General features: G+C 51.0%; 2 protein-coding genes across 12 annotated transcripts in view; one reads left to right on the top strand and one right to left on the bottom strand.

The window, feature by feature from the left end:
• The window catches only part of NFATC2 (nuclear factor of activated T cells 2), a 160,301-nt gene extending 149,371 nt beyond the window's left edge, over nt 1–10,930 (top strand). For all 11 annotated transcript variants that reach the window (XM_086331337.1, XM_086331339.1, XM_086331345.1 and 8 more), the window contains one exon: nt 6,521–10,930. In XM_086331337.1, coding sequence (XP_086187463.1) covers nt 6,521–6,576 — 56 coding nt within the window. In that variant the 3' untranslated portion in view covers nt 6,577–10,930. The remainder of the gene's footprint in view (nt 1–6,520) is intronic.
• Nucleotides 5,556–27,849, bottom strand: part of LOC147359985 (uncharacterized) — a 312,313-nt gene continuing 290,019 nt past the window's right edge. The window contains exons 6-8 of the mRNA XM_086331246.1: nt 23,531–26,550; nt 6,701–6,844; nt 5,556–6,167 (exon numbers count right to left, since the gene is read on the bottom strand). The gene's annotated coding sequence lies outside the window, so the exon portion shown is untranslated. The remainder of the gene's footprint in view (nt 6,168–6,700; nt 6,845–23,530; nt 26,551–27,849) is intronic.

Raw genomic sequence — 27,849 nt, forward strand, 5'->3', positions numbered from 1 at the left:
ATAAACACAGTATTGACCGGAGACGTATTACAGCCACAGGCGTTAGTTTCTGTAGAAATCCCCTGGTCAATGATGTGTTAATTGTCCATCTGTCAGTGACAGCGGGTTCATTCCATCACAGGCCAGACCCAGAGGCCTCGGTAGCATCACACGCCCCACGCTGAAAACCCAGTAAAAATAACTATCCAGTGTCACCTCCGTCAGCACACACAGCGGAGCTGACGTCCCAAACCCTGTTTCCCAGAGGAGGATGCCCACTGAGATGTACCAAAACTTCCCAACAGCAGCATGAACCTTAGCAGGGCGGCGGGTTTCCCAGCACATTCCCCACCAGTGACTCTCAAACACCATCGACAGTGGAAAGGCAACATTAACACCAGTGACCCTTGACTGACACCCAGCAGGGACTAAGAGTCCCACCCGCGAAGTCTGCGTCCGGGGGCCAGGATGACAAAGATGCAGCTGAACGATCGGTGCTCAGACCCAGCCAGTTATCAAAGAGCCTCTTGAACGTGCTTCTTCCCTCCCTGATGTTAGAACTTGGCAATGCTTGTGACCTCGCGGGGGCCTGGGACCGCTGGCAGGCTGCCTCTGCTCTGCATGGCCTCAGAGGGGACTTACCATCACGTAACTCTTCAGACCCCACCCACGGCTTTGGGCTACAGGCCTCGTCAAGGGGGTTTTTGTCCTTTCCACTGAGCTTCTGAAGCCTGGCCCTTCTAGAAAGCTGTTCTCCAGCTCTCAGTGCCTCCAGAGCCCGTGGGGATGGCTGGGAGGGGAGAAAAGGCTGCGGAGGCACTTAGCAAGTGAAAATCTCTGTGAAACCCCAGTCATGGGAAGCCGAGGGGTGTGACATTCCATGCTGGCAACGGCCCCCTTTCCACCAGCTCGTGGGGCAGTCGGGCTTGGTGCTCAGGACACAGCAGGAGCTGTGGAGTTCACACCTGGCCTTCAGAGTGGCTTTTCCTGAGCACAGCTAGGGCAAGAGGGGGAAAATATCCAGAGAGTACATCACGGGCCTTCTGGTTCGGCCGCCCTGATGTCCAGCCATCTCACTGGCGCCGTTCGGGCCCCGTGGGGAGAAGAGCAGCCAGCACAGGCGCAGGCCCCCAGGGGGCTGACCGCCCGTTAGCGCACCCTGCTCCGCAAGCAAAACGCGCAGACTCGGCCTCTGGCCTCGAGCGCGCCACCTCCCTGCTCTGGGAACCACTCTCTGACTGCCCTGGGCTCTCGAGGGCCCGCACACAGTCTGACCAGACTTGGGAAAACATGCCTGAGGTTTGGGAGAGAAACAGGATGAGGCCCGTCCCCTCCTTCCCGGTGCTTCTTTCTCAGGGGATTAAGTTCCAAAATCAGCAGTTAAAGGGAAGAAAGCCTAGAATAGTCAAAATTCCCTGGAAAGTCTTAAGTGGCACCTCTGGTCTATCTGTGTGGGTTTCTGTGTGCAACTCTGAGTGGCCATTCTCCAGCAAGCTGAAGCTGGAGAACCTCCGAGCTCGGTCAGGAGAAGGAAGTCAGCATGCAGGTGTCTGGGCCCGCAAGTGAACCGGAAAATTCCTGGGGCGGAGTGGGATGCTAGCAGAAATTGGTTTCAAGAAATTTAACACTAATCAACCCAGAGTTGTTTAATGAACAATACTAGTAAAAGGCATTGATTCCCCCGACTGGCACCCCTGAAAAGCAGGGAAAGAAAACACACTCTGCTTTCCTTTTCTTCCTTACTATTGGTGTGTTTACTAAAGCTGGGGAACTCTCTCTCAGGCCAAATGCGGCCCCCGGCCTATTTCGTTAAAGTTTTATTGGCACACAGCCATGCCCATTTGCTCACGTATTATGTGGCTGCTTTCATATTGCCTTTTTTTTTTTTTTTAAAGCAGAGCTGAGGTGTTGAGTAAGGGGCTATAATAAAGCTGAAAATATTTTTATCTGGCCCTTTATAGAAAAAGTTTGTTAACCCTGCTATGTTCGTTTTATGTCTGTAGCCATTAGGATTGTTATTGTGGTATCTCTTTATATATGAATGACCTTTGTCATGTAACCTGCAAACATGACCTATTTCTTTTATGGAGTTTTAAAGAAAAATGTATAATTTTTATATACTTACATATAAGTAAGTATATCTTACATCTGTCTGTCTTTTCTTTCTGGTTTCAGCCCTGGGTGTCACTTTTAGAAGTCACCCTGAGGTTGTAGCCGTGTTCGACATCCGTGTTTTCATCATGGCCCCTCTCTATAAGGGTAACAAAAGGTCAGGGGTGCTTGTGGCAGACTGAACACTGCTGGCCTCAATTCTGTTCTGAGAAAGTGATTCTCAGTGACCACCTTAACCACTCAGCACACGCGCCTCTGCTCATTCAGCTAGCAGAGGCTGCCCTGGTCTTTCCGGACTCATACAAATGATGCTGAGGGTTCCAGGGCCCCAGGAGAAAGCTGATGGCTAGCAAACGTCACAGCACAGTCTCTTTACCCGTAAGGTGAAGCCATATCATTAATGTACAGGTTAATAAAATGGCTGTGGGTTCAATCCTGATCCCTCCCCCTTCACCTGCTATGCCAGGTGACTGCCTGTCTTTCTCCATCTATAAAAGGACGACTGTATCGCTAGGTGTGGTCTAAGAAGTGACTGAGGGCTTGGTGCAGTGTCTGGCACACAGCTCTGAAAAAAAGTGAACAGCTTATATTCTTTAATGGAGAAGCAGCTCCAGGCAAACAACTTACCAACAACCCATTTGTCAGCTGGATAAGAGAAAAACCAGGTGGCCTGGGCTGGTGGTGTGGGGTCCTCATGGTGGGCTAAGTTGCATGCTGCCGTGCACGGCTCAGCGAGCAGACAGGTGACTCGGATAAGGTGGCCCAGGAGGGGCAGAGAGCCTGGAGGACTCAGAGTTTGCTTCTGGAGGGAGTCAGGACCCCAGGGAAGGAACGTAAGGTGGCTTCCGGGCAAAGGCAGTACTCAGGAAGGGGAGCAGGAGGGAAGTCAGGATATGGACAGGGAGAGGAGCCATTTGGAGAACTGCCCGTGGCCGGATTTGGGAAGAGGTGGCATGTGATGGGTGCCCAGGACGCTCACTGGAAGAAGGACATACTGATGACTGACCCGGCAGAGTGGGCTTCCACACTCAGACCTCAAGAGTCCGATTTGGAGCCACATCCCAGTGTGGACAGTGTGTCCTGAGGCTACCGAGCCTCTTGCTAAGCTCTCCTTTCTCATTAATATGTTATTCAGTGCTTCCCAGTACCAGGGCACCTTCACGAGCCCGGGGTGCCGGAGGGGACAAGAAAACAAAAGAGCTAGGATCGTGAACCGCCGGGAGCTGGTGTATGGGGGAGACACGGAGGCTGAGCACCACAGGCAGGGAGGGGGCCCTGCTGATAGTCCCCAGGGCCAGGTGGGGTCACTGCTGATTGTCCCCAGGGCAGGGAGGGGTCACTGCTGATTGTCCCCAGGGCCGGGGCCAAGCCGAGGCCCACAACCCGGCAGAGGCGGGAGGCATGCACTGGGCCTGGGGAGGACGCAGAGCGGAAGGCCGTGGTTGGCTGCGGGGGTGCGGGAGGGCAACAGGAGGCAGGTCACACTGGGGACTAGACCAGGGGAAACGGGCCCAGGGCAGGGCTCTGGGATAAAAGGGACCTTTAGCACGAGGTGGGGGCTTCCCTGGGGGCTCAGTGGTAAAGAATCCGCCTGTAATGCAGCAGACGTGGGTTCGATCCCTGGGTCTGGAAGATCCCCTGGAGAAGGGAATGGCAACCCACCCCAGTATTCTTGCCTGGGAAATCCCATGGATGGAGGAGCCTGGTGGGCTGCAGTCCATGGCTGCAGTCACAAAGAGTTGGGCATGACTTAGCAACTGAACAGCGACAGCAAATCACGCAGTGGGCTGGAGTGAGGAAGGGAGGCTGAGATGGGACAGAGAAGAGGCGGCAGGGCCAAGGGTACATGATGTCAGCTCCCTGCTGACATCATGAGGTCCGTCCAGAGGCAGGGCAGCGCAGTGGCCCCCCTCCCCTCCCACCCCAGGGCTCGAGGTCGCAGAGGTGGGGCCTCTCAAGTCGGGGTGAGGTGGTCCGGTCGAGACCCGCCTCGAGGAACGTGGAGCCCATGCTTCAGCCAGACCCCCGTGAGGCCACAGCCGCGGGCACCACCCCGCGCCGCTTCAGCCACGGCGGGGGCGGAGCGCTGGGGTTTCCGAAAGGTTCCTCTGCCCAGAGGAGCGGCCGTGGGCCGAGGGGCCCGCCCGCGGGCTGAGGGCCGGGGTGGTCCCTGTCCACCGGGCGGGGGGCTTGGCCGCCCCCCAGCCCCGAGGAGGGAAACGACCCTTCTGGTGAGCGCGGCGCTGTCAGCAGTTCTGCCCAGCCGTTATTTTTAGAAAACTGAGGCCGTGGAGTTTCCATTGAGGATTGACTCCTCTCGGCTTCCTAGGTTGAGAAAACAGGAAGCCCTTCAGAATCCGGGCTTTGAAAAGCTTCGTGTGAAGCCGCACCGGGCCCCACCTCCGCCCCTGGCACCGCGCGTTCTCTCCTGCCCCGCGGCCCCGCCCAGGACCCCCAGCCCCTCACGCTTCCCAGAGGCCGGGGAGGGGGGTTGGGGGGCTTCTTCAGCCAGCTCCTGGTTCGGGGCCCCTGGGAGTCAGCTGGCAGCTGGTACACAGTCAGTGCCCAGTTAGAGCTGGTTAGCTGAACACATGAGTTCCTATCAATGGGTCCATTCCTGCACTTGAGAACCAGTTGTCACTCTGATACACTGTGTCACTTTCTCTTAGGACATCTGCACATACTACCCTGCACACCAACATCTGCTGTAACCTGGGGACTGGGATAATTTTGTGTTGTTTCATTTAAGCGTCTCAACAACTGTAGACAGAAGGGCATGTCTATACAATGTGCAGACGGGGAAACTGAGGCACAGAGCAGCTCCATCGCTAAGGTGAGGCTCACCCAGTGAGGGAGTGGCAGAGGTGGCGTCTAGCACCAGCCACCTGGCTCTGGACCCTGAACCCTCGACCTCTCCCTGCACCTGCTCTCAGCACACATCTGAACAACAGGGAGGGTGCTGATTCGCTTCTGCCACAAAGCACAGCCCACTGATGCAAAGCACTGGGCTTCCTGTCCAGCACCAAGCATGGGGGCAATCAGTACCCGTCACAGCCGACAGCTACAGCCACGCAGTGCTGGGCACCTGGCGTCCTGCGAGGCTCCTTCGTGCACATCAGAACCCAACATCCTCACCATTTTGAAATGCACACACAATAAGGAGTGTCACTCTGTAGAGAAAACCGAGGCTCGGGGAGGTGAGGGCACGCAGCCCGCTCAGTGAGAGAGCTGAGGGTTAGACCCGGCTCATTCGGCAACAGAGCAGAGTGCATGTGCTCTCTCCTTATTCTGGGCAGTGCACTCTTCCCGGCAGGGGTTTTCCAGGGAAAAGCACCCTGAACCTAGGAGGGCCGGTGTGACCACGGAGGGACTCTGGACCCATCTGAACACTTAGCCCTCGCTGCTCATCTCCCATCTCTATAGTTTCAGGATAAGACTTGAGATAAGAAAACGAAGCAGAAGGAGCCTGTGGGAAGAAATTCAATGCTGGACTGGGAGGGGGGAGATCCACCTCCCTTTGATGGGATCCGGGGGGTCTGCCCCTGGGGCCAGCCCACACCATCAGCTGCAGTAACCAAGGTGCGCACACACAGATTAAGGCGGTGCACAGCCCTGCCTGGTGTCTGGGCTGCCTGTGACGGCAACTCTTCCCCAAGAACGCTGAAGGCAGGCTTTCGTAATCGCCACTATTCCAGACCTTCCTGTCCTGATTCTAGGAGCCGGTGCCTCAGAGAAGCGGGGAGAAGGGGAGAGGAGGGCTAGTTCCTTGATGCTAGTGGGTGCCATCGCCTTCTTGGTTCCCTGCTGATTCCCCAGTCTCCTGGGGCAGGGGGTAATGGAACTTTCCAGGGTCCCTGGAGGATGCTGGTACTTGAGAAGGCTCATAGTGTGACCCGGGAGGAGGGGTGAAGGGGTGGAATTCCTGCTTGTGCTGAAGAGATGGAGGTTTTGTTTGCACTGACGCCTGGTCCTGGTGGGGGCTCCGCCCACTCTCCTTTTAAAGGCCCCTCTTCAGAGCTGTAGGTTTTGTGGGTCAAGCTGTGTTTTGGTCACAGAGTGGGTGTTTTCTGGATGTCCTAGTAACAGACAGAGTTTGGTATAAGTAGAGCACCTCAGTGCATTCAATAAAAAGGAGACTGTGTTCCCTAAATCATGCCCCGTGGCCCAGCTCCATTCTGCCACCACAATTTTTAAAAGTTACCATTTGCGCAGTTTTCACTAACAAACCCATCCACAAAATGGCATCATTTCAGGGGGTGGGGGGGTCACAATGTGGGAAGGCATTTCTTATGTTAAAAGCTGTCGAATGTATTATCGCAAAGCACAAAAACCTGTTTTAAAAAACAGCCCGCTTGAATTAGGTTCTAGAAAGCTGAGCACATTCGTGTTTCTCCTGCCATCTCACTTGCCCCTTCTCTTTCTTTTGCAGTCAATGAAATCATCAGGAAGGAGTTTTCAGGACCTCCCGTCCGAAATCAAACGTAGAAGTCATTCGTACGACACCGTCCACATCGCTGACCCGGAGCCTCCCAGGCCCCCTCGCCCTCCACCCTAGCATCCACCCTGCCCCGGGGCTGCGGGCAGGGCCAAGTGCCCGCTGAAAGCTGACCTTCATTCCCGAGCTCGCCGCCTCTCTCTCTGCATCCCGGGTCTTGCTCTGAATCCCAAAGAGCATCTCCGTTGACTTTGACGGTGTCCCATCCAAGCCTTAAGTGCCTGCTGACCCCAGATACATTCTGATCAAGACCGCCCGCTGGAACAGAAGATGGGGGCGTGGCAACTGAACCCCAGCCTTCGCCTTCACTTTCTCGGGTCACCAATATGACTCTTGTACCTTTTGAAGGAAAGGAGGTTCTCCCACAGAGCAACCAAAGGAACGTGGCCTAGCTGACAGGCTGGAGAGAAACAGAGAACTCGGCCCATGCTCACCTAGCAGTCACATGGGCCTCACCGTGGATGGGCCACAGCTCAAGCTTGGTTTTTAGATTTTCTGCTTCTGAAGCAAAAAAAAAAAACAAACCCAATCTGGCTTATACAAGCTCACCTGTTAAAACTTCTTGGCCTTAAGTTATGACATGTGTCTGTTTCCCCCCAACTTTCTCTGCTTTCAAAAAGCTGGCTGGAGGGGGGCCTTCTCGGCCAGCTGCCTTCCCCCCCTGCACGGGACTGGTGGGCGTCACCCCAGCTGCAGGGTGAGCACCGTCCACTGCGGCCGGACAAGCTTCACAGCTCTCTGCTCTTCCCACTTACTTTTCTCCAACAGCCCAAGTGATTTTCCATAATGTAGTTAAGAAGAATCTCAAGCATGTGCATTGAATTTTGAGAAGGAATGGCAGAAGGGCTGAAGCAATCCACTCCCCCCTAAAAAATAGCCATGCAGGTATCTTTGTTAAGTGAAGTGTGGTCATTGGCGGGTCCAAGTGTTTCAGTGGGTAGGTTCCTCCAGGAAGAAGGCTGAATCCCCTGTCCGGCCTAGACTCAAAGTGGGACACAAGCTCAGGATTTGGCTCCAGAGTTCGATGGTTACCTTTGCCTGGACCCACTGAAACCCGCCCCCTCCCTCACCCCCAAAGACCCATCTACATTAGCTGCTTCATCCAGCAAGAAAGTGACCTAAATAGAAGCAAACCCACTCCCTGCACAGCCCTCAATTTGAATGCACTCAGCTCAGACCACTGAAAAGGGGTGCGCAGCGTATCCCCCCCACCCTGTTTATCTCTGCGGAGTGCACCCACCAGAGTCTGTCTCCCCTAGAGCAATTTTTGCAAACGAATAAAACCCTCCAAGTTCTTGGCAGGTGAGTTTTTAATCACACAGATGTTTGTTTACACTAATTGCAGAGACCCCAGGACAAGCCAGGGATTCCTTTTCAGATGTTAATTGTTTCTCCCCAGGCGGCATGGAGTGTAAATACTCCTAACAGTCTTCAAAAGGCTTTGCTCAGGCCTTCTTCCTCGTAGAGCTGATAATCACTCTGAGACGGGTGGCAGTTAAGGGTTCCCCGTGGGTTTTCTAAGTTTTGGCTTTGTCGTCAAGTCTCCCCAGAGAGAGAAAACCTTTTGACAGCTGGACCAGAACTCAGGACCTGGTGACCTGGGCCTGCTGTGTGTGGGGCTCCAGAGAAAGCAGAATGCCTCTGCAGCCACCTGTCTGCACCCTTTCAGTCAGGACCTAGCATTTCTTTTCCCCCAAGGAGGGGGACTTTTCCACCCACCCCAAGCAGAGTTCAGCAAAATTCTTTTCAACAAACAGAGTGTCAGTAAGAAGCTGACCGCCATTGCAGGATGCAAACTTCCTGGGATGCAAACTTCTTCCTCGTTGATAAAAAGTTCCTTATCTAAGCAGCTTTACCCAAAGAACTCTCCAGCAATACTGACTTCACGGGGAAGGGGCTCGAGCATTTGGTGAGCAATCTATTCTCACTTGACCTGGCTGGGAGCCTTTTTTTTTTTTGCACGTGAGGGAATTTGGCCTTTCCTCGGTTACCTGAATGTTCTACCCAAGTGCCTTCCTGCTGTTGTGGCAAAGTCGCTCAGCTGCATTGTGCATGGGGTGAAAAAGGACTAATGCGTTTCCCATCACTATTCTAACCATGTTAGTGCAAAGGGCCTCCTAGTAGCTCAGATTTCTCTACGTATAGATGTATGTGCTTGTGTCTGTAAGACACAAACCCTTTTTTTTCTAAGACATCCTAGCTGGGTATTATAGGAAGCACTTTCATAAACAGCTATACCAAATAACAAAGCAAAGAGAAACAAAAGCATTAGATTCGAGATGTAAACAGGCCAGAGGACGTGTAACAGGGCGTGACGGCAATCAAGAAAGTTTCGTCAGTGACAGAGGCCGGGGGAAGTTTTGCCGAGTAAACCGTTCATGGGATATTTTCAGTGTGGGAAGAGGCAGTAGGGCCTCAGAGAGAGAGAGGAGGAGGATGTGTAAACTGTCAGGATGGGTGTGTTGCACGTGTGTTAGAAGGATCTGGTAGGTGGAGGTTTGCACTTGCTACATCCAAGGTTGTGTAAATAGATAACCCTTCCAACAGCAATCTGCCCTGCTGCTGAATGTAGTATATTTCCAGAGTTTGCGAGTCTTCCTGTACTGTACAAAAAACTGCTGCTTGATAATATATAATGGCAACCCCAAATTAATGAGTATGGTATTAAATTTTATTTTCTTATCTGTATTTTTATGCTTTGTATCTGTCCTCAAAATATCACATCCTTGTTGGAATTAGAAAATATTTATAAGTGGTTAAAAATCTTTTTCAAATGTCTCTTTTTACATATCTGTTGAGGATTTTTTTTTTTTCTTGAGAGAGGGGATGTATTCTTGAAGATGTGTTACTCCTTCCAGGAGAACAAAACAAAAAAAGCCCACCTCAGAGCCCGTCTCCTGTCTCCTGGAAGAAGCCACGTCCAAAGGCAGGGGAGGGGTGGCTTCGTGGGAGGCGGAGGCACCTGTGTGCTGCGGGCGGACGCTGCCAGCTTCAGCTCTGAGCCGCCTTCTTGTCACTGAGACCTGGGAAGTGTCTCGGGCCCCAGTAAGTGACCCAGGAGGTGATTCTGAGGTGATAGAACTGCCTGTGTTGTAACGGGGAGTCTAAAAAGGCTCACGTCCACGGAACAGAAGCGCAGGCTGCGGCTTACTGAGCTGATTCCATCCTGGTAGACAGACACGTCACCCAAGGGACGCCCAGAGTTCTCCAGCAGAGACGCCACCCCGACCAATCGAGGCGACTCCTTCTAAGAACGGGACGCACAGACGAAGCCTTTCTTGTTTACATCCAGTGGTCAAGCCATCCCTCTCAGGAAGCCAGCCTTGGCCAGCGTGGGAGCTGTCGTGTGCAGACAGATCGGAAGCCGATGTGTTCTCATTTGTCACTCTGGACTAAAGGGAGGCTTGAGTTTGTTTATTTTCATGTCAAACCCTTTCCAAGTGCTTTTTATTTTGTTCAGAATTGAAAGAATGTCAGGGTCTGGTTAACAACTGTTTGCTTTACGTTTACAAGAGGCATGGGGTTGTGACATTTTTGACAAGCTGGGGTAAACCTTCCTGAACTCAGTCTTGGAGGGCCAGCCCCTTGGGGGTACCCAACACATCTTAACCCTGGGTCTTGGGCATTAAATCTCATGGAGCCAAACCAGCCAATGCAAGTGGTTTTCCTGCATTCCAGCTGATTGCCTAAGAAAAAGAAGCGTCACATGAAACTCCTCCCAAACATCAGTTTCTCTCAGTTTTCATTAGTGTCTTGAGTTACAGCCAACACCACTGTCTTAACCCTGTTTGAATACAAACTTTCCTGGTGGCTGGTGAGCTAGCTGTGCTCCCTAAGCCAGCTCTCCTCTCAAAAATACAAGCTGGGGTGTTGAGTGCTGGAAAAAAGGATTAAAACCCTGCCTTTAAGCGGCTGCTGGCCAATTAGAATAAACTCCGCCTACTTAGTTCAGGCTTTAGATGCAAATAATGCGATCAGCAGGTGCTCTCAGCAAGCTGACTGACCTGAACCCACGGAGGCTGCGGTTGGGACAAGCTGAGCACCTGACACACAGCTTGTCAAAGAGCCTCACTCCCCGCTATTGCCTCTAGCGTCCTCAGAGGGGAGAAGATGTGGACAACATCCTTGTTAACTCTCCAACAAACAATAAGTCTCTCTCCTGGGGTGGTGCTGGAAGGTTTAAAGATTCTGAAAATCTTGACTGTTAAGATAAGTTTGAATACATCACATTCCCATGCAAAACGTTTTTAATCTCCAGTTTAATGTAGTTTATTTTTGCTATATGTAAAGTATTTTTATACGGCTTGTATCATGATAGTTTAGCAATAAAACTGTTGAAAGCAACGGCCCCTTGGGTGTGTCTCTTCTCTAGAGCTGCTGCTCAAATACCCTTCCATTTTGAGTTCACGTAACAGCAGGGCCTATTTTGTGTGCGTGCATGAAGCGTGCGTGGCTCTCCTGCTCGTCTCAGCCCTGTGAGATCGGCACTTACCCATTTTGCTTCTAACCTCTGACATTATCACTTAAAGAACTACTTATTAGGCTGTGTCAGGTCCTAGTAGCCACGCGCAGGATTTTGGCTGCGTCAGGCGGGATCTTCTGTTGCGGCTCATGGCTCAGCGGTCACAGTGCAGGGCGTGGGGGTCTTAGTTCCCTGACCAGGAATTGAACCCAGGTGCCCACATTGCAGGGCACTTTCTTAACCACTGGTGGTAGTTGGTTTAGTCGCTAAGTCGTGTCCAGCTCTTGCGACCCCATGGACTGGGCATCTTCCAGCCTCCTCTGTCCATGGGATTTTCCAGACAGGAATACTGGAGTGGGTAGCCTTTCCCTTCTCCAGGGGATCTTCCTGATCCAGGAATCGAACCAGGGTCTCCTGCATTGCAGGCGGATTCTTTACCAACTGAGCTATGAGGGAAGAGGGAAATCCTAATCACTTTATATTTACAGATTTGTTATAAAGGATACAACTCTGGAGTAGATGAAGAGATGGAAGAGATGCATAGGGCAAGATTGGAGAAGGGGCTTGAAGCCTCTCTGCCCTCTCTGGGATCATCACCCTCCCTGCCCAGCACTCGATTCACCAACTCAGAAGCTCTCCAAGCCCAGTCCTTTAGAGATTTTTCCTGCAGTTTCATTACGTGTGTGTGATTGATTAAATCACAGGCCATTGGTGAATCTGGGGCTGACAATTCCAACCCTCCAATCATGCCTCCTTCAGCAGCCAGCCCCCTTCCGGCAGCTCTCTAGGGGCCCCCAACCACCAATCATCTCATTAGCATACAAAAGACATTCCTAACTCTCTGGAGAGGGCTTCCCAGGTGGCTCGGTGGTAAAGAATCCACTTGCACTGCAGGAGACCCAGGTTTGATCCCTGGGTCGGGAAGATCCCCTGGAGAAGGAGATGACAACCCACTCAAGTATTCTTGCCTGGGAAATCCCATGGACAGAGGAGCCTGGTGGGCTACAATCCATGGGGTCATAAGAATCAGACACAACCTGGAGACTAAACCACCACCTCCAATGCTCTGGAGATGACGATTTGAGGAGGCTGTGTGGAAGGAACCCTGACCTCTGAATCAGAAGCCCAAGGTGACAGAGCCGTGTGCTCACTCCAGGTCTGTCCTAACCCCCCTGCTCCCCCACTGCAGCTCTGCTATCTTGAGTCTCTGGACCCCTCCAGAAGCAGCATCCAGGTGAACAGATTCACAGCATCCACTTGGGCCAGCTCGCAGGGGGTCCCACAGCTCTTACGTGAACTGGGCTGAGCTGGTCACCTGGAAGGCAAAACGGTCTCCTGCTTGAACAAAATCCCCAAGTTCCCCCAAATTATTTTTTACCATCAAACCCACAAGCAGAATTAGATATTATAAAAACTAGAATTTTCTGGCTGGCTTCCTCTTTATAACAGTTTTTTCTCCTTATAGCTAAAGCATCTATGAAGTTTGGGAAAAAGTTGCTATTGAGAGTCTTAAAGTAATACAGTTCAAAGGTCATCCAACTCTTCAGCGCATCCCCTAAACCCCAGGGGAGCAGGGTCCCTGCCCCAGGCCCTGTGCTTCAGGGACCACTCCACCCCACCACACCCTGCATTTGGGATACCTTCTTGGGGACCTCCCAAGCCCCTGCCAGTGCCTGGGACCAGCTGTTCCACGTGGGTAGGGCATCCTAAGCATACACAGGGTCCTACATGAGTGCGGGTTTGAAAGGCCCCTGGTCCCCCGCTCTGGGGGGGCCATCTCATCCATTTCCTTTGGGGCCCAAGGTTAGCCAGATGTCCCAGAGAGCTCCAGGACCCATACCTATAGGGCCCAGCCAGTTCCCAGAAGAGCTTCCTGGTGAGCAGATTGCTCCTGACAGCCAGCACAGGATTTCTGTTTTTGTGGGATCGTATGGCATTGGGCCAAAAGAACGGGGCTGAAATGTTGATTTGTGTGTGCACGTGCTCAGCTGCTTCAGTTGTGTTTGACTCTTTGCAACCCCATGGACCATAGCCTGCCAGGCTCCTCTGTCCATGGGATTTTCCCAGTGGGAATACTGGAGTGAGTTGCCACGCCTTCCTCCAGGGGATCTTCCTGACCCAAGGAACAAACCCGCGTCTCCTGCATTGCAGGCAGGTTCTTTACCGCTGAGCCACTGGAGAAGCCCATGAAATGTTGATTTGAGTATGACTCATATCACTTATAAATACAAGAGTCCCACAAGAAATATTTTCCAGGAACACCCCCCAACCCACACACTCACCCTAGCAGCAACTCTGCCCCCTCACGATTTTTGCTGTGCCTGTATATACCTGGCTGTCTTTAAATTCACTCACTTTCTGAAGACCTCATGTCCCTTTTCCTGACTAGGACCCAGAATCATCTGAAGCAGAAAACAAAATATACACCTATATAGATAACACTATATGACTGTTTAAAAAATAAATCTGTTCTACATTTATGTGAGCTACGCTTGGTAAACAAATTCAGCCTGTGCCTCAGTTTCCCCAGATGTAAAATGAAAATAAGAATAGTCCCCATTTCACAGAGCTTAATACATGTTAACTATTAATACATCTACTAGTTAAAATGTTGGGAAACTAATAGTCAAAGCTGGGCTTCAATTCCCCAATATCTGGCAGGAAGCATTCAGAGCTTTGACGACAGGTCTTAAATTTTTCTAACTGGATAGCTAGTTAGCCAACTAGTTAACTAGTTAAAGCTGCAATCTTGAACTTATCCAACTTTCAAATCCTGAAACAATAAGGAAACACACCCTGGGGCATCCGACCTCCCCTCCTGGGGGAGACTTTGCACTTCTGCTGATGTCCCTTGCTCCCTGCAGCAGAGAGGTGCATACATCTGTGCTGAGAAGGAGAAGTGTAACACTAGCTTATAACACATGGGAGATTAAGAAGGAACAGGGCTTCCAGGAGAAAACAACGCTGACTCCTACACAACCTTTTCAGGTTCACAGAAGAGAAGGAAACAGATTTCCCGGCAAGAGCAGGTTGACTATGAAATAACCCTGTGATGGAGGCACAGACCACAAGCATCATCAAGAAATGAAAGCAGAGTAGTTTCTTTTGTTGAGGAGCCCTGGGGGCTGTGATGAACTGGACCAAGCTTCCTCCAAAGAGGGCTTCCCACTCTAAACTATCTCTGCTTCCACTCTCCCAGTAAAATTCAGAAGTCCAGCTTGGTAAATGGCTTCAGATCAGTTCAGTCGCTCAGTCACGTCCGACTCTTTGCGACCCCACGAACCGCAGCATGCCAGGCCTCCCTGTCCATCACCAACTCCTGGAGTCCACCCAAACCCATGTTCACTGAGTGGGTGATGCCATCCAACCATCTCATCCTCTGTCGTCCCCTTTCTTCCTGCCCTCAATCTTTCCCAGCATCAGGGTCTTTTCAAATGAGTCCGCTTCACATCAGGTGGCCAAAGTATTGGAGTTTCAGCTTCAGCATCATTCCTTCCAATGAACACCCAGGACTGATTTGTCCTTTAGGATGGACTGGTTGGATCTCCTTGCAGTCCAAGGGACTCTCAAGAGTCTTCCCCAACACCACAGTTCAAAAGCAGCAATTCTTTGGCACTCAGCTTTCTTTATAGTCCAACTCTCACATCCATACATGACCACTGGAAAAACCATAGCCTTGACTAGACGGACCTTTGTTGGCAAAGTAATGTCTCTGCTTTTTAACATGCTGTCTAGGTAAATGGCTTAATACAGAGTTACCACCAAAGAGATGGAAACCCTTGCTTCACTGCAGGATTTGGGGGATTCTTGGTTTACTAGAGATTTTAGACTCAAATTCTGCACTGGGACTTCCCTGGTGGTCCAGTGGCTAAGAATCTGCCTGCCAGGAGAGGGTGGGACAAAATGAGAGAGTAGCACTGAAATACATGCATTACCACATGTAAAACAGACGGCTAGTGGGAAGTTGCTACACAACACAGGAACTCAGCCTGGTGCTCTGTGACAACTAAAGGAGCAGAATGGGGCGGGAGGTAGGTTCAAGAGGGAGGCAACATACGTATAACTCTGATTTACGTTAATATATGGCAGAGACCAACACAACACTGTAAAGTAATTATCCTCCAATTAAAAATAAATGGGCTTCCCTGGCAGCTCAGACAGTAAAGAATCTGCCTGCAGTGCAGGAGACTCAGGTTTGATCCCTAGGTCAGGAAGATCTTTGAAGAAGGGAATGAAAAACCACTCCAGTATTCTTGCCTGGAGAACTCCATGCACAGAGGAGCCTGGCGGGCTACAGTCCATGGGGTCACACAGAGTCAGACACAAGTAAGAAACACACACACACATATCCATACTCACAAATTTTTTAAAACAATCCACCTGCCAATGCAGAGGACACAGGTTCGATCCCCGGTCTGGAAGACTCCACATGCCTCGGGACGACTAAACTGGTGCGCCCCAGCTATGGAAACCGCATGCCCTAGAGCCCGTGCTCCGCAGCAAGAGAAGCCACTGCAATGAGAAGCCCATGGCCGGAACCAGACAGCAGCCCCCACTCACCGCTGCATGAGAAAGCCCGCGTGCAGCAACCTAGTACCAGCACAGCCAAAAAATAAAATTCTGCATTGAACTCCAGATACAAAGTACAGTGATAATCGGATCTTAGCTTTTTTGTAAAAGTGGGGGTCAGAGGGAGCAGCTGAGGGTTTTCTATGAGCTGCTGATGAAACACCCCAGATCACAAGGCTGCTGGTTTTCACTGGTTCTCAAAGTCAGGGCTGCCATGCAGATCTGATGGAGAGCTCTCTGCAATTAATACCTTCAAGACAGTTCTTGAGGAAAAGCATTCATAGGACCATTTTGGCACCGGATTTCACACACCTTCACATATCTGCTCCAGATTCACGCACCTGCCTGCGTGACTTCTTCACTCTGACAATCAGGAGGCATCTCTAGCTCAACACACCCCTAAGCTTCCTAATTTCCAATCTCCTCTCTCCACTGCCGAGCCCCAACCCTCTAGCACACCCTGTTTTATGACACCACCATCTAAGCATCTGGGAGTGGCCCTGGATCTCTCACTGTCCCTGGGCCTCCACAATCAGCAAGCTTTGGTGGCTCCATCTCCAGAATCCCAGCTCTGCCTCGGGCCCACTGGGCCACCTTTGCCTTTAGCCCCCGGCTGCCCTGGTTCATGCCTGCCCTCCCTGTCTGCACAGTGGCTTCCCTTTGCATTTATTTTTTCCGCAAATTTATGAAGGCATGATCGACAAAGTGTGCATAGTTAAGACATACAACGTGGTATCTTGATATGTTAAGAATTGTGAAACTGGAGGAGATTACGATGGCAGAGTACAAGGGCGTGCACGCAATCTTCTCCTGACAGAGCACCAGAATAGCAACGAACTGTTGAACGACCGTCGACAGGGACACTGGAACCCACGAAACAAAGATACCTTATGTCCAAGGACAAAGGAGAAGCCACACTGAAATGGTAGGAGGGGAACAATTATAATAAAATGAAATCCTATACCTGCTGGGTGGGCAACTCACAAACTGGAAAACAGTAATACCAGAAGAGTTCTGGCACTGCCATGAGGATTCTAGCCCCACATTAGGCTCCCCAGCCTGGGGACCCAGCCAGGGGACTGCGAATCCCCAGGGAATCTGACTGAGGGCCCGTGGGATTTGATTGCAGAGCTTCCATGGGACTAGAGGAAACAGAGACTCTTGGAGGGCACAAACAGGGTCTTGTGCACACGAGGACCCAGGGGAGAGGAGCAGCGACCCCACAAGAGACTGAGCCAGACCTACCTGTGAGTGTCTGAGGGTCTCCTGCAGAAGGGTGGGCTGGCAGTGGCCTGCCACGGTGGTGGGGGCACTGGTGGTGGCAGTTGTGGGAGATGCGTCTCAGCACGTGCCCTCTTGGAGGTACCAATAGCCCTACTATAGAAGCCGATAGATTCCAGGACTGGGTTGCTCAGGCCAAACAGGGAGGGAGCACAGCCCCCACCATCAGCAGGACTGAATTCAAGTTTTACTGAGCATGGCCTGCCCACCACAGCAAGACCCAGCTTTCCCCACAGCCAATCTCTACCATCAGGAAGCTTGCACAAGCCTCTTATCCTCATCCACCAAAGGTCAGACAGAAGAAATAAGAACTACAAGCCCATCAGCCTCCAGAACTAACACCAATGAAAAGAAATAGGATTATGTCCCAGATGAAGGAACAGATAAATGCCCAGAAAAACAAAGTGGAGATAGGCAACCTCCCAGAAAAAGAATTCAGAATGACAGTGAAAATAAATCAGGATCTTGGAAAAAGAACAAAGGCAAAGGTTGAGAAGATGCAAGAAATGTTTACCAAGGACCCAGAAGAACTAAAGAACAAACAGAGGTGAACAGTACACGAGAAGAATGGTGAAGTTACCTGAGGACAGAACGCAATGAATTTGGTAAAGTTGCAGGTTCAAAAGTTAATACACAGAAGCTGCACTCAATATGCCAGCAAATTTGGAAAACTCAGCAGTGGCCACAGGACTGGAAAAGGTCAGTTTTCATTCCAATCCCAAAGAAAGGCAATGCCAAGGAATGCTCAAACTACCGCACAATTGCACTCATCTCACATGCTAGTGAAGTAATGCTCAAAATTCTCCAAGCCAGGCTTCAGCAATACGTGAACCGTGAACTTCCAGATGTTCAAGCTGGTTTTAGAAAAGACAGAGGAACCAGAGATCAAATTGCCAACATCCGCTGGATCATGGAAAAAGCAAGAGAGTTCCAGAAAAACATCTATTTCTGCTTTACTGACTGTGCCAAAGCTTCTGACTGTGTGGATCACAATAAACTGTGGAAAATTCAGAAAGAGATAGGAATACCAGACCACCTGACCTGCCTCTTGAGAAACCTGTATGCAGGTCAGGAAGCAACAGTTAGAACTGAACATGGAACAACAGACTGGTTCCAAATAGGAAAAGGAGTACGTCAAGGCTGTATATTGTCACCCTGTTTATTTAACTTATATGCAGAGTACATCATGAGAAACGCTGGGCTGGAAGAAGCACAAGCTGGAATCAAGATTGCCGGGAGAAATATCAATAACCTCAGATATGCAGATGACACCACCCTTATGGCAGAAAGTGAAGAAGAACTAAAGAGCCTCTCGATGAAAGTGAAAGAGGAGAGTGAAACAGTTGGCTTAAAGCTCAACATTCAGAAAACTAAGATCAGGGCATCTGGTCCCATCACTTCATGGGAAATAGATGGGGAAACAGTAGAAATAATGGCTGACTTTATTTTCTGGGCTCCAAAATCACCGCAGATGGTGGTAGCAGCCATGAAATTAAAAGATGCTTACTCCTTGGAAGGAAAGTTATGACCAACCTAGACAGCATATTAAAAAGGAGAGACATTACTTTGCCAACAAAGGTCAGTCTAAGTCAAAGCTATGGTTTTTGCAGTGGTCATGTATGGATGTGAGAGTTAGACTATAAAGAAAGCTGAGCGCCGAAGAATTGATGCTTTTGAACTGTGGTGTTGGAGAAGACTCTTGAGAGTCCCTTGGACTGCAAGGAGATCCAACCAGTCCATCCTAAAGGAGATCAGTCCTGGGTGTTCACTGGAAGGACTGATGTTGAAGCTGAAACTCCAATACTTTGGCCACCTGATGCAAAGAGCTGACTCATTTGAAAAGACCCTGATGCTGGGAAAGATTGAGGGCAGGAGAAGAAGGGGACAACAGAAGATAAGATGGTTGGATGGCATCACCAACTCGATGGACATGGGTTTGGGTGGACTCTGGGAGTTGGTGATGGACAGGGAGGCCTGGTGTGCTGCAGTTCATGGGGTTGCAAAGAGTCAGACACAACTGAGCGACTGAACTGAACATGGAAGTTTAATGCATTTCTATATACTAACAATAAAAGATCAGAAAGAGAAATTCAAGATGCAATTCCATTTACCATGGCAGCAAAAACAATAAAATACCTAGGAATAAACGTACCTAAGGAGACAAAAGACCTGTACTCCAAAAACTATAAGATGTTGATGAAAGAAACTGAAGAAGACAAACAGATGGAAAGATATACTGTGGTCACAGATTGAAAGAATCAATATTGTCAAAATGGCTATGCTACCCAGGTAATCTACAGATTCAGTGCAATCCCTATCAAATTACCAATAGCGTTTTTCACAGAATTAGAACAAAAAAATCTCAAAATTTGTATGAAGACATAAAAGACCCCAAATAGCCAAATGAATCTTGAAAAAGGAAAAAAAAAAAAAAAAGGAGCTGGAAGAATCAGGCTCCCAGACTCTACTACAAATCTACAGTCATCAAAACAGTATGGTGCTGGGAGAAAAATAGAAATACAGACCAGTGGAATAGGATGGAAAACCCAGAAATAAGCCCACGAACCTAGTCAGTTAATCTATGACAAAGGAAACAAGACTACACAGTGTTGGAAAGACGGTCTCTTTAACAAATGCTGCTGGGAAACTGGACAGTCACATGTCAAAAGATGAAATTAGATCATTCCTTAACTCCATACACAAAAGCAAGCTCAAATTGGGTTAATGACCTAAATGTTAGATTGGACACTATAAAACTCTTAGAGGAAAACATAGGCAGAGTACTCTCTGACATAAATCACAGCAACATCATTTTTAATCCATCTCCCAGAATAATGGAAATAAAAGCAAAAACTAACAAATGGGACCTACTTACAAGCTTTTGCACAGCAAAGGAAACCATAAATAAAAACATAACCTACAGATTGGGAGAAAATATCTGCAAATGTGATGTGACTGATAAGGGATTAGTCTCAAATTTACAAACAGCTTATGACACTTAATAGCATCAAAACAAACAACCCACTCAAAGAAACGGGCAGAAGAGCAAACAGACGTTTCTCTAAAGAGGACACACAGACGGCGAATGGGTGCAAGGGGGGACGCTCAAAGTCACTGATCACAGAAACGCAACTCAAGACTGCAAGGAGATCACCTCACCCCAGTCGGCGTGGCCATCATCCGAACATCCGCCAACAGTACACCCTGGAGCGGGTGTGGAGAGAAGGGAACCCTCCTGTGTGTGGGTGGGACTGTAAATTGGTACAACCACTATGCAGAACAGTATGGAGGCTCCTTAGAAAAACTAAAAACAGCTACCATAGGACCCTGCAATCCCACTCCTGGGCATGTATCCAGAGCAAAACGTGGCCCGAAAAGACAGATGCACTCCAGTGTTCACTGCAGCACTGTTTACAGTAGTCCAAACACGGAAACAACCCAAACCTCCATCAGCAGAGGAGTGGATAAAGAAGACTGGCGCGTACGTATAAATACACACATATATACACAATGGAATATCACTCAGCCCTCAAAAAGAATGAAACAAGTCCATCTGCAGCAACATGGATGTACCCAGAGTGTGTCACACTGTGGGAAGCAAGTCAGAGGAGGGGAAACATATGACATCCTTTATATGTGGAATCTACAAAGAAATGATACATATGAACTTACAAAACAGAAAGGGACTTATAGACTTAGAAAATAAACTCATGGTTGCGGGGGTGGGGAGGAGGGGAAGAGACAGTTAAGGGAACTATCTCTTAGTTTGGGAAGATCACGTATGGGCACAGTGCTATGTTTAAATGGATAACAAAAACCTACTGTAGAGCACATGAGCTCTGCTTGATGTTCTGTGCCGGCCTGACCTGGAGGGGGTTTGGAGAAGAACGGATGCGTGTGTGTGCGTGGCTGAGTCCCTTCACTGTTCACCTGAAACCATCTTAACACTGTGAATCGGCTATGCCTCAATACAAAACGGTTTTGGTATTAAAAAAAATAATAAAAATAAAATTTTTAAAAAAACTATGAAATTGGAGGACATAGTGCTGATGAAATAAGACAAACACAGAGACCCACACACACTGCATGGCTTTACTTACATATGGAATCTGTGAGAGAAAATGAAGTCAAAATCTTAGAAACAGAAAAAGCGGTTTCCGAGGGTGAGGGCAATAGTGAGGGGTTGGTACAAGGGTACAAAACCTCAGCTGTAGTTCTGAGGATTTCATGTAAAACACAGTGACTGGAGTTAACACTGAGTGTGTGTACGCTCTGTCCTGTCTGACTCCGCAACCCCACGGACTGTAGCCCGCCAGGCTCCTCTGTCCATGGAATTTTTCAGGCAAGAACACGGGAGCAGGCTGCCATTTCCTACTACAGGGTATCTTCCCAACCCAGGGATCGAACCCAAGTCTCCTTCGTCTCCTGCATTGGCAGGCATATTCTCTACCACTAAGTCACCTGGGAAGCCCCAAGAGCATATCACCATTGTATCACGGAAATAAGCTAACAGTACAGCATTCAAAAAAAGTAGCAGACGGGACTTCCTGAGAGGTCCAATGGTAAAGAATCTTCCTCTCATGCAGGGGCCATGGGTCTGATCCCTGGGCCGGGAAGATCCCACATGCCTCAGAGGAACTAAGTCCGAGAGCTGGACTACTGAAGCCTGAGCGCCTAGAGCTGTGCTCTGTAACAAGAGAAGACAGGACAAGGCGACTAGAGAGCAGTCCCTGCTCGCTGCAGGGACAGAAAACCGCATGCAGCCAGGAAGACCCAGGGTGCAGCCAAAAATAAAGAAAAGGATAAATAAATAACAGTAATGGATGTGTCATTTAATGGGGGGTCCTTTCACAGTTTTTATCATCTCATCATGATGTACACTTTAAATATTTTACAATTTCACTTGTCACACCTCAGTAAAGCTGAAGACGACATCGGTGTTCTGTGGGAGAAGAACAGTAGAAGACTCCTACTCTGCCATCTCGCTGGTATCACTTTTTAAATTCAAAATAACAGGCAGCTCAGTCACTTAGGTCTGAGAGGCTTAGCAGCCACCAGCCACAGGACCAAGACCTTCCCTTCTCGTTTAGAATGATCTAGAATTCTGTCAAGACTTGCGACAACCTTCCCTGCTCACCGCTTCACCAGACTCACCTCTGGCCACACGGTCAGCCGGTCTTGAGTTCCTCACCCTGTCCCAACCCATCTCACCTCTGTCTCGGCTTTGCCAAGAGCCGAAACGCTCTGACCTCGAGGTTCGTGGACTTGCTCGCCCTCATCTCTTGGGTCCTCAATCAAACATGTCACCCTCAAAAGGCTTCCCTGACCTCACAGAATGTGGGGTCTCCCCCTCCCCCGCCCACCCCCCGACACAGACACACACACACACCCAGCACAACAGAATCGGACTGGAGTTGATACTGAGTGCGTGTTTGTCAGTCTCGTCTGACTCTGCAACCCCGTGGACTGTTCCAACCACTGGCTTGTTTACCGTCTGCCTCCTACACCTGTAAATTCCATGAGCGCCAGGACAGTCTGTTTTGGCTCAGTGCCATGTGCCCAGACCCTGCCCTCAGGAGGCCCTCCGGAAGTGTGTGCAGAATGAACAAACACGTCCACGTTTCACACACGCAAGTGACACGAGGAACAATGGGTTCATCCGGAATGCATGGAAAATTCATCATTTCCTAATATTCAACACATTTTAAAAAGCCAAACATCTGACTCCTGTCCCGTATGTCTCACTTTGTTCACTTCTAATTACACATCCGGGGATGATTCCAGACTGGCTCCTGGAGCGAGCCAGCTCCCTGTGCTGCAGACGGCAGTAAAGACCATCCTTCCTAGGAACCCAAGCCCGCCAGGCTCTTATCTGCCTTCTGGCACCCTGCCGTCACCCGTGGCCCTGCCGCCTGTAAAAAAGCTGGCTGCTTCGGCTCCACGGCTCCCTGGGGACAGGGAAGAGCGGGGCGGCCGGCCAGCTGCCGTTTACAAGCCGAACGCGACCCGCGGCCGCCCCGGGGAGTCTGTTTGACAAGGTGAACCTGAAGGGCAAGGCGCTCCTGCTCCGCCAGTCACACTGTTGACGCGCTTGGCCGGCAGCTCGCCTCCATCTGGTCCTCTGCAGACACAGCTGCGGCCCGCCGCTCCCGGACCAACCTTCTCAGCGGCTCTCCAGACGCCGCGGAGCGGGCCAGGGCACCGCGTGGGCGCCGCGGCCTCGCGGAGGGTCCGACCTCCGCACCGCGGACGCCTCGGCTGCTCCGACGGGCCCCCGGCGCCCAGAGCGGGTCTGCGCCTCTGAGCGCCGAGGAGGGGGCCCCAGCACGCTCAGCCTCACCCTCGGCGCGAACCGTTTCGTCCTTCACCCCTCCTGACGTCAGGCTGTGAAGCCGCCCCGCATCTCCCCCTCCGGCGCCCACCCCAGCTCCCAAAGCATGGCCGCGGCGTCTCTGCTCTCCACACCTCATGGGTCACCGTCAGCAAAACCCCACATGGGCAGCCTTTCCCGCCCAAGTGCCTGGTGTTTTTGCGCCGAAACCCACCCGCCTCCCAAAGCCCCGGCTTCCCTCACAGACGGCCATGGTACATGATCCCAAACGCAGTGGCTTAAAGTGATTCAAATTCGCTACCTTACGGCTGTGGAGGTCAGAGGTCCAAAATGGTGTCACTGAGCTCAACTCGAGGTGCCCGCGGGGCCGTGTCCCTCCTGCGGTCTCGTGGGGAGGGCCGGCTTCCCGGCCTGTGGGCCTGCCGCCATCTTAGAGCCAGCAGCCGCCATCTTAGAGACGCACCCTCTCTGGGGCGGCGTCTCCGGCCTCCCTTTTATAAGGACGCTTGTGGCTACATTGGGCCCACTTGGACAACCCGCGTTAGTCATTCCACGCACAGATTAGCGATCACACCTGCAAGTCCCCCACTGCCGTGTAGGGTAACGTGCACAAGCGCCATGGTGTCAGTAGACCTCTCTGGGGAGTCGTGGTCTGGCCCTCGATGCCCCTCAGAGGGGCTGCCTGTCTCCCACCACCCTTGTATCACTGGGCTCCAGGTTAGGGGGCTTCTTTACTTTTTTTTTTTTTTTTTTGCCACTTCTAGACTATTCTCCACCCAGGCACTGTCCTCATTTCTCAGCAACTGTAGGTCTTGAGTCTGGGCACTTTATTCTGCTGTACCCCGTCTTAATTTTCAGCAATTTCATCCCCCTCAAGCGGTGCTCTGGCCTTCCTGACTTCTCAGTTTCTCCAGTTCTTCTGGTCCTGTGACACTGTCCTCCTCCATAGGCCATTCTACCCTAGAGCTGTGGTGCTCAAACCTGCGTGCTCATCAGAAAGCTGGGGGTCGGGCTGACGAGAACACAGATTGCTGGCTCCACCCCCAGAGATTCTGACCAGCAGGTCTCGGGTGGGGCCAGAGACCCGCATGTCCGACCAGGCCCAGGTGATGCCCAGTCCTGGAACCACGGCCCTTAGTCCTCGGAGTGCTAGCAACCGTAGCCCAGCCTCCCACCGACACTGTCTCAGTATCAGGCACCCCCCTTTCCACACTGTCTTCTCCAGCTCCGACTCCAGTAACCCCACATCCCACCTGCCACCCACGATCCTTTGCCTTTCCACCTTTTTTTTCACTTTTCCCTGTCCCTTGACATGCTCCCTCTTCCCCCCTCCCCAGCTTAAATCCCACAGACCAGCATCACCCACCCGCCCAAGCTGGTTAAATCCAATGCTCTGTTTCCTCCATGCCCACAAATGTGGCCACAGAAAAACATAAAGGCACTGCAGACCATGACCGTCACTGCCTGGACACCAGAGACCATTTCTCCTTGTCCTCCACTCCAGACTCTTCCAGATGCCCTCTCTCTCTTTGAACTCCCAGCGCCTCCTCCAGCCACCCTGCCTCTCTTCTCCCAGCCTTTCTTCCTATTTGGGAAGGAACACAGAAGCAGCTAGAAGGAGCTGCCATGAACTCTTACCACCACACCTGCCCCACTAGCATCAGGGCCCCTGTGCTCGCTTGGCTTTGCCTTTGATACTTCAAAAACCACCCTGTTCCTTTCTTAGATGTACCCCCTCCATTCCCTCCCACCTTCTCAAGACATCACCCAGCCTCCTTCTCTATTAGACAAATCTGATCAAAATACAAATACGCAGTTGCTTCTCCTATCTCAAACATAATTGTGAATCCTACAATTCCCCCTTCAGTGATTGCCTTATTTCTGTTTTCCTTTACAGTGAAACTCTTTGAAGTACTGTATGTGTCCACCTTCTCCCATGCCTCTCCCCTCCCATTCTCTCCTGAACTCACTCCCATCAGCTTCCATGCCCAGTGATGCTACCCTGTCAAAGTCATCAGCGACCCCAGGTCCTTATTAAATCAGTGGTCAATAGTCCACGGTCATTTTGCTGGAACGGTCAGCAGCACCAGCAGGTTAAGCCTTCCTACTTTCCTGACACGCTTCCTTCACTGGCCCCAGGCCCCCAAGTCACTTCTTTTCCACTGGCCTCTCCTCACCATCTATCTCTGGTTCCTCCTCATCTTCCTAACACTGGGATACTCTCAGGCTCAGCTCTTGGACCTCTTTTCCATCTGCCCTGGCTTCCTTGGTGACCACACCCAATCACTTAAATACTATCTCCGTGCCCAGACACGTTTATATCACCTGCCTGCCCTGGATCCTACCCCTGAATTCTAGACTCAATTTTCCACCAGCCTACTTGATAAACTCCATTTGGAACTGAAGGTGGCATCTGGTTCGACAGTGAGGAACTGAGGCCCTCAGTCCACAGCCCAGGGAGAATCGAGTCCTGCCAACAGCTGCTGATTTTGCCTGGAAAGGGATCCCACCCCGTCAGGCCTTCAGCAGCCTCTCGGCTGCCTCCTTGATCACAGCCCCATGAGTAACCCTGAGCAGAGGCCCCAGTTAAGCTGCTCCTGGCTTTCAAACTCAGACTGTGAGATAATAAATGTGTTCTTTTCAGCTGCTAAGTTTTGAGGTAATCTGTTACACAGCTACAACCAATGAACCATTACAGAGAGCTCAAGTAACCAGCCTGAGGTCATACTCCTGTTGGAAGGGAGTCAGGATCCAAGCCCAGTCTATCCCCTACATCAGTGGTCCCCAACCTTTTCGGTCAACTCATTAGAAAAGACTCTGAGGCTGGGATAGACTGAGGGCTGGATAAAGGGATGACAGAGGATGAGATGGTTGGATGGCATCACCGACTCAATGGACGCGAGTTTGAGCAGTCAGGAGTCAGTGAAGGACAGAGAAGCCTGGCTTGCTGCAGTCTATGGGGTTGCAAAAGAGTTGGACGTGACTTAGTGACTGAACAACAACCTTTTTGGCACCAGAGACCAATTTCATGGAAGACCATTTTTCCACAGAAAAATGGGATTTGGAGGGATGGTTTCAGGATGATTCAAGTGCATTATATTTATTGTTCACTTTATTTCTAACCTAATGCCGCTGCTGATCTGACAGGCAGTACGGTCCTTTGGCACGGAGGCTGGGGACACTCGCCCTAGACCTTGTGTTTTTAAATTTCAAAACAGGGACTTCCCTGGTGGTCCAGTGGTTGGGACTTCGCCTTCCAATGCAGAGGGTGTGGGTTCAATCCCTGGTCAGGAAGCTCAGATCCCACATGCCTTGTGGCCCCTAAAAACCAAAACATAAAACAGAAGCAGTATTGTAATAAATTCAATAAAGACTTTAAAAAGAGCCCACATCCACACACACACAAAAAGCTTTACAAAAATAAACTTCAAAGCATACCACATCTCAGAACATTCCCCATCTTGAGTTACAACGGACGTTTCCACCAGCACCTCTGCAAAGCAGAAGGCCACCTGAGAGCGCCAGCCCTAACAGGAGGATGGGTCTAAACATCGGCCTCCTTACTGGTCTCCGTGCTTCTCCCACCCACTCGCTCAGCTGCCAGGCGTTGGTTCTGAGGCACCAAATGGACCACATCACTTATAGATTTAAAGCCCCATGATGACCCATCCAGGGGTCCTCAGGCTGCCGTCCGTCCTGTCCAGAGCTGGTGCCCACATGTTCACTGCACACCCCTCCTGCTCGCAGTCCACAGACCTCCCTCTGCTGGGTCCTTCCTCCCAGGCGGCCATCCACCCCTACGTGGGGATTCTGGGGGAGCCTCCTCCCGCCCACTCAACACCTGGTCACATGCTCCCCTTTATCCTCACGGCCCCCTCTCCTGGGTCCCGAGCATCAGCATTTAAACTAGCTGGGTGGCCCCTGTCTACATAAACCAGAAATAAAGACGGAGAAAGTCATCACCCCCCACACCCCTCTCCAGCCCCTGGCCTGGCTCTCTCCGCACACCCCAGCCAAGAAAAGAGCTGTTCACGCGTCTTGTCCCCGTGTCCTCTCCTCCTGCTCACCCTCCATTGCTGCCCTTGGCGGTCTCTGCCCACAGCATGCTGCCAAAACCAAGGCCACTGGGGCCCTCCTCCAGCTGAACCAAATGGGTCCTTCTCGAGCCTTCCCTTCCTGGGCTTCTCTGCAGCGTTCCACACTGTTGACTGCTCTCCACCATGTGAACCTGCTCCTTCGCTCTTGGTTTTCTGGACATCCGTGCACCTGTCTTCCTCCTGCCCATTGGCTCCTTGTCCTCCGCAGCCCAAACGGAGGCCCCCCAGGCATCAGCCCCCAGGCCCTCTTGTCGTCTCCTCCACGGGGACCCCGTTGCTTTGACTCCCATCCTGGGATGAACAAAAGCTATGTTCATTAGCTTCAGTTCAGACTCTTCTTCACCCACTGACACCCCAAGTAAATGGACCTGGGGCCCGTCACCTCTCCACAGCCCTGAAAACGCCGTTCTCCTCCTGTGAACCCCTCTCTGAAGACGACATCACCATCAGCTCCACTGTCAGACCCGGAACCCCAGCCTTCAGCCTGCCTCCCCCTCCCCAGTCCCATACGGTGAGCGGAGTG

Source organism: Bos grunniens, chromosome 13 (genome assembly GCF_055505025.1).
Source record: "Bos grunniens cultivar Pamir isolate PY7600 chromosome 13, Bosgru_T2T1.0, whole genome shotgun sequence".
Classification (NCBI taxonomy): domain Eukaryota; kingdom Metazoa; phylum Chordata; class Mammalia; order Artiodactyla; family Bovidae; genus Bos; species Bos grunniens.